Source organism: Gambusia affinis, linkage group LG05 (assembly GCF_019740435.1).
Source record: "Gambusia affinis linkage group LG05, SWU_Gaff_1.0, whole genome shotgun sequence".
Classification (NCBI taxonomy): domain Eukaryota; kingdom Metazoa; phylum Chordata; class Actinopteri; order Cyprinodontiformes; family Poeciliidae; genus Gambusia; species Gambusia affinis.
Window position 1 is genome coordinate 8,401,965 of NC_057872.1, and position 6,950 is coordinate 8,408,914.

At 38.0% G+C, this 6,950-nt stretch overlaps 1 protein-coding gene across 2 annotated transcripts; it reads right to left on the minus strand.

Moving 5' to 3' along the window:
- Positions 1-324: 324 nt before the first annotated feature.
- sult2st3 (sulfotransferase family 2, cytosolic sulfotransferase 3) lies at positions 325-6,393 on the minus strand. 2 transcript variants are annotated; one of them, XM_044117801.1, is made up of 6 exons: positions 6,192-6,393; positions 2,549-2,757; positions 2,339-2,465; positions 1,807-1,901; positions 959-1,139; positions 325-854 (listed from the first exon to the last, which is right to left on the minus strand). In XM_044117801.1, the coding sequence occupies exons 1-6, from the start codon at positions 6,325-6,327 to the stop codon at positions 739-741; spliced, it is 864 nt and encodes a 287-aa protein (XP_043973736.1). In that variant the 5' UTR covers positions 6,328-6,393; the 3' UTR covers positions 325-738. The 2 variants fall into 2 exon arrangements, with proteins under 2 accessions (XP_043973736.1, XP_043973735.1); XM_044117800.1 differs by lacking the exon at positions 6,192-6,393 and adding an exon at positions 4,376-4,609.
- Between the last annotated feature and the right edge of the window lie 557 nt (positions 6,394-6,950).

Consider the following 6,950-nt stretch of genomic DNA (forward strand, 5'->3'; position numbering starts at 1 on the left):
TCTGTGAGGCAGAATTAATTAAAACCTCATTAAACTCAGAGAGCTTAAAGATAAAAGCTACTTTATAATAGGATAATGTTTTGTTGAGCACTATGAGTTTGAAGAAAACAGGAAACAAAAGGATCTCATTATTCATTTAGGAAATAGGAATACCTTTGGTAGCCAAAAGGAACTACAAAAAAAAAAAAGTATAATTTAATATAAGACAGTAGGAAAAAAAGATCTCCTTTATGTTGTACATAAAAACTTTGGGCTTGAAATGAGAAATGTTTTAAGTTCTTGCTGACTTGAATACATTGTGTTTCCCTTACATTTTTTCTCTCATATATATATATATATATTTTTTTTTGTGCAAATTGTTAAATCTTAGTTACACTCTTGTCATCACAGATAGAAATCTGCACTCAAAATGATGTAATTCTGCAGTTAGTTCAAAAGCAGGCGATCTATACTACAAGACATTTTCTCATAGAGATATCTGCTAATTATTCAGACTTAAAAAAACATTTCATTTAGTAATTGTTATAAAGTTAGAAAACTGTTCCAATAATCGATCAATAATTAAGTACATGTAATGGTAAAGTTAATGAAATGTCAGAATCTTTCGCTTCACTCACATTAAATCTAAATAATTTTGAATTGTACAAATAGCACAAACGTCCTATTTGAAAAAACAACAAAAAACTATCAGTAGATGCCTTGATTTTGTTTCTTCTTACTTGAATTTTCATGTGCGGATCAATCCAAGCTCCATGGCAGAGAGAAGTTCTCTCCCTCCAACTCTTTAGTGATCACAGACTTAAATCGGGCCAGTTGCTCTGAGTTGAAGTGGTTTTTCCAGTCTCCTGTGATTCCTGTCGCAAAACAACACATCGGTGAAAGAGTGAAATAACAACAAACTCGCTGGCAGAACAGCCAATCTCATGTCATCGACAGTCAAGAGATGTAAAAAACTCACCTTTCCTCAGGAAAGGAGACTTGTCGCTGTTCATGTACTCCTTTGGGCAGAGGCTGAAGTTGGACATGCTGTTGGCCTTCATGCTCTGGAAAGAGCAATGCTCCGCTATCTTCTGAATGACTTCTTCACTCAGATCCCTGCGCAAGAAGTCAGAAATGCGCCTGATGGAGGCGGCCAGATCCTGAACGAGAGACGATACTTGATCACGAACATTATGATAAAATATAGGTATAAACTCTTGTAATCATTTTTTAATCTTTTCAAATTATTTTTTTTTTGCTTCATATTTAGGCACAACTTTATGCTGGCCCAGCAAGTGTAACCCCAATAAAATGCACTAAAAATTGTGGCTTTAAAGTGACACGTGGAGCAGTTTAAAATATTTGCAAACATTTGTAAGGTGCATTATGTTGGTAATCACACACAACATGAAGCCCAGTCGCCTCTGATTAGTTTGTGTGAACAACAAAAAAGGAAGAGAGCCGGTTTCATCAGGATATCTTTTAATTTAGACAAATTAAAATATATCGGAAACATGTTGGGAAGGTACATAAGTGATCAGACCAAACACACAACGTACCTGACTTTTATTGTTAAGGGATTAAAGAAAAAGCTTCTGAAACTTGTATAGATGGAAAAGAGTCACCACAAGTCAGTGCAACTATAAATAATTCATGGGAAACCTAAAAATGTTTTTTTCAGACTTTAGTTGACATTTATGAAAAAAATAGTTTTCCCGTAAAAGTGAAGGGGCAGAACAACTAAGGCTAAAGATAACACATGTAGAATAACATAGTTTAAAACAGGAAGTCTAAACTAGCCAAAGGTTACAAAAAACTTAAAATTACCTGAACCATTTCCTCATAAGTGATGAAAAGTATCCTGTCTCCTAACTCTGCATTTTTCCAGCTCTTCACATGGTCTGTCCATTTCCCAAAGAAAACTGCAGAAAAAAACAAACAGAATCACAGAATAAAAATATATTATTTTTTTGTGCAGCTTAAAACAGATGCAGCATCTGGAAACTGTCTGGAAGACACTCTATAAATGTATCATTTATCCTTTTGTTTTTGTTAAAATGTTATTATAAACATGTCATGTCAAACGTTATTTATAACCGTATTTATACACCCACTCATATTATCTAAACATATAGATACATATAAATACAGTTTCCTATTTTATTGATGTCAGATGAAATCTCCATGTAGTAAAAGCAGATCACCATTAGGATCCCGTCACGAGAGCAAAACTATGCTGACACATTAAACTGAGCAACTAGTTTCTTAATGTTGATGGACTGAAATACCAACACAGACTACATGGGAAAGAAAACCCCAAACTCTTTCAGGAATATGAATTATGTTTGGTTTCTCTGACCTCTACCATCCAGGAATTTTTCCATGAACTCATCAAAAGTCCCTGGATCCTCCAGGAAGGCGGCCATCTGGTGGAAGTAATATGAAGACACCAGGACGTCTTTTGGGTTCCTCATGACATAGACTACCTGCAAAGTGAAGAACACATGCAGTGTTGTCTGTATCCTCGAGTAGAGCCTGGAAATGTCTGACCGAGTCTCCACCCACTTACTTTGGCTTTGGACTTGCGGAAGGAAGGCGGCATGAAGCTGTAGGGAAAATGTGTGACGAGCGCACGCGGCGATGCCAGCTTATCAATCACCTGCGCCAGCCTGGTCTCCTCTAGCCACGGGACCCGGTCCCAGTTCACCACCGTCTGGACGGGAGTCAGGTCTCCACCACTAAGCACCAGCGGGAGGATCTCCTGCATCCAGATCGTCCCTACAAAGACGAATGAGACACTTCAGAGCTGCTGGAAGTCAGGATTTCTTTTTTTGTTGTTGTTGTTGGATTGTTTTTAACTGAGCGTTGCCTCAGACTTACTGAGAAACAAAGGGGAAATGAGTGTTGCTTTTTTTTTTTTTTATAAAACCACTTCTGTGATTTCCATCAAAGTAGAAATTTATTCCTTAGCCTGGATGCCGTTCTTATGTCTCTCTGTGAGTGCTTAAATGTCTTGTAGATCCTCTAAATGGAAATCTGTAACTTGTTTTGTTTTTTTCCAGCTATAGATAACAACTATGCATCAGAGAGGGTGCACAAGGGACATCCTGAAGCTTTAAATGTAGTATGAGGGCAGATTATCAGGTCATGAAGCATATTCCAATAAACATCTCACAATATATTTCTCAGTTTACATGAAATAAGGTGTTAAGTGAAGCACAGGCCTGAGATTTCTATCATAATGACAAGTAGAACTGCTCCAAATGGACAGCATGGGAATTAGGGAGGATCCTTATGAGTCCCAATCTTTCAAAGTTTCACTTTGTTCCCTTTAGGGATTTCTGAAATGACTCAAATGAATAGATTTTTTTTATTTTTTTTATTAATCCTCAAGGCAAGCATATTTTTGTTTCAGTACTTCATTAGTTGCCATATAGCTTCATACTGTTAAAGCACCTCCTTTTATTCCAGCATGCAGTGACAGGATTTATTGCTGTTGTGAAGCAACAACTTGCTTCGTTTTAAGTTACATTTAGATGCTGGTTTTGTTCCAGTATTTATCCATTATTGCATCTATTCAAACCAGCTGCCCGGTCAACGCTCTTGAAAAGGATCCCAGCAGCAAGGCACTGCCACCAGGATGTACAGGGTGATGTGCAGTCATCATTTCAGTCCAATGTTTGTTACAGACACCAGCTGGCAGGACTCCCAGAATCATTTTCCCTTTTTAACTAACTTGTTGCCAGTTTTCTTTTCTTCACAAAGTCCAGATTTGTACAGAACACAATGTCAGATTCTTCCACCTGAGATGGGGATGTCAGCAATCTCTTCCAGAGTTACAATATCTTACCTGAACATCAACAGCAAAAAACATATCAGTAAAAAAACACTTACTGCAACTTAGGTGACGTCTAAAAGCAATTGGTTTAATTGGATTTTATTTAGGGATATCCGACAAAATAATATACTTTTCAGCTTATTATTTGCACAAAACGATTAAAGCCGCACATAATTTTCACTTCCACTTCACATGACCTGCTATGTGTTGGTTTATCGCAAAAAGGATCCCAATAAAATACTTCAGTTTGCGTAGATAACTTGAAAAAATGTGTAAAATTCGGCTATTTACGGGGAATGACAAGTCGCGTCGGAGGTCTACTGCAACACTGTCGCTGGTGCAAACTTACAATGCAAGATCTGTGTAGTTCAAAGAAGCAAAGTCCATTTTTATTCGGGTTTAATATGAGAACAAACATTATCATTAATGCATTCTCGATGCTGTTGGACCATGCGTCGTTACTAATGATATTTAGTAATCTCGGTGTGTTTTAGCTTTAGTTTCAGTAATGCATCCACCCGTAAGGGGGAAAAAAGTGTCATCTTTAACTAAACTCACCTGACTTCGGGTACGTAACCGCGAGAACATCATCATCTTTCAGAGTGAATTCCTGCGCAAACTTCAAACTCTCTGCAGAGTGAGTCTCTCTGGGAAGCAGAAGTCCATGATACTCCCGGTAAAGCTCCTCGGAAGACGGCATTATGCTGCAGAAACGGAGTTACTACCAGACCACTGTTCGTACGGAGCAGTGAACTGACCGAGAAGCGCTCGCCTGTCCTGCCGAGACTTCCTGCACCTCTCGCGGGAACATGAAGCTCCGCGACGGCAACCTGGCCCTCTGCAATTTTCGATTTAAAAAGTTCTCTTTTTACCATTTTCTTCGTTGTTATACATTTCTCAAATGTTTAGTTTCTACGTATAAAATATTTGTGTCCTAAAAAATAATAGTGCGGGAATAATAAAGTTGTTGAAATTTAACTTTGGATATAATGAAACTTGCAGGATTTTCTGCAATTTATTTTTGCAGCATTTATTCTATCATATTCAAATGTTTTAAAGTCGCAGTAAAACAATTTTAGGGCATAAAAATAAATTGAGAACACATTTGTATACATCCCTTAAAGGTAAACTGCTGTGTAGTCTACGCAAATTCACATCACATACTTCGGGAAAAGCTCCAATAACAATAAAAAAATAAATGCTTTAAAATGAACATGAAATACAAATTACCCAAAGTGAGTTTGCATTGCCTTTATTGAATAATCGACCACATTTTCAATAGTGTTTCAACACTTCTTGATCTTTCACAAGGTCCACAAGTTCTAAGACTGGTTTACGGAAGTTGCTTAACTTGTAGACTAATAGCTACTATTTTTGCTTGTTGTTTCCCCACGCATTCAGTGATCTGCAGAACATTAGTTAAAATATAAGCTGACTTTGCATTATTCGGTAAATAATAAAATTTTTGATGTCACAGAATATTTGGTTTGGGTCTGATCCCAACATCTGCTAGTATCATGATAATCTGAGAGGCGAAACTGCAGTGAATGAGGGGAGTGATGGAGTGACTGACTTTCCATGGAAACAGGTATAACCAGTATCTGCTCAGAGAAAACAAACGCATTCAAATACAAACACACAAACACTGATTGTGCCAGACTCTTCAATCAAGCAGAGTTTTATGGTTTCCCAAAAAGGCAACAGCAGCTAGACTCAAAAATGCAGCTTAAACAAAAATAGACTTGGGAGAATTCAAAAATAAGATTGCAATTCATGCTTTAATGAAAACCCAACATGTTTAAGTATAAAAGGGTTTGAACTGTGGCTGATAAAACCTCACATTCATCCATGAAGCAAAGGTGTCAAGTTGCATTAGGAGCTCATATACAGGAAATCTAATAAAATTCCTTTAAATGGGCATGGAGTCTATTTTATCATTGGTGACAATAATTAATAAACCAAAGGTGAACACTTTGGTTTAGTGAATATCAGGTTTGTCCAGAATCCTTGATGCATTTATATGTTGCAGATGTAAATACAGTGTCTTGCATTTCAGGCGTAGGAAGAAAAACAACCTTTGTTAAAACAGCAGAATAAAAGGCAATTCAATCTCCTGTTGTCTGAACTCAACAAGCCACAAAATGGTGTTTTAAAGGTTTTGCTTGTAACCTGAAACTTCATGGGAAGAAAGGAATAATGTTTTCTGAGAATTAGCGTGTCATCAGTCTGATAGGAACAAACATAAAAGTTACTCTAACTCTGACTTGGCATCTTACTTCATAAATGATATTTACTTATATATAACAGGGTAGAACATTGACTACACCTAAGATTTAAGCACACATGGGAAGATACAAGAGCTGGTTTACTTTACCTGACTTGGGATATGTCACCCCAAACACATCAGAGTCTTCCACTGAAAAATTTTGGGCAAACTCCAGGCTCTCTGCAGTGTGGGCCTGAGGGGGCAGGAAAAGGCCTCGGTACTCAACATACATCGACGATGACATGAGGACTGATCCCAGGGAGCCGACGGCTTACAGGCTGCAGGTACCCGCTCCATCTGGAGGCAGTTTTTGTCTCTGGTTTAAATTCAGGATCTGCAGAGGGAGGGCAAAGCCTCTTTCTTTTCTTGTGTAGCGTTTTGAATGGCGGCCCTGTGCTGCACGTCATCGGCTTCTCTAATTTAAGGATTGGACCTATGATGTGTTCATCCTGTTTAGAAAGATGGTTTGCTCAAGTTTTCCTGTTACTTAAGCAAATCCATTTAGCTCATTTGCTCCAGGTCATGTTGAGTAAAATTATGTTTCAAAGTATTTTGACCCCATTTGAATGAACTTGAACGCGCCCGCATCAAGAGTGTTGCCATCCGTAGAAGTGATCAGGCCGGATCATTGATTTGAATGTGTTTCTGGCATAATTAAAGCGTATGAGTGATCTTTTTCATGGAGCAGGAAACCCTTGGCTTGTAGTGTCCGCACCACCATGATTCAGGAATCAGCAACTCTCTTCTTCTTGGTGAAATCCCAAATCAAACAAATTAAAAGATGACACCGCAGCTGTGTAGGTAACAAGCAAGAACGGCGAGATCAATGGTGTCGAATTCATAGTGACCAACGCCATGATGACCGGA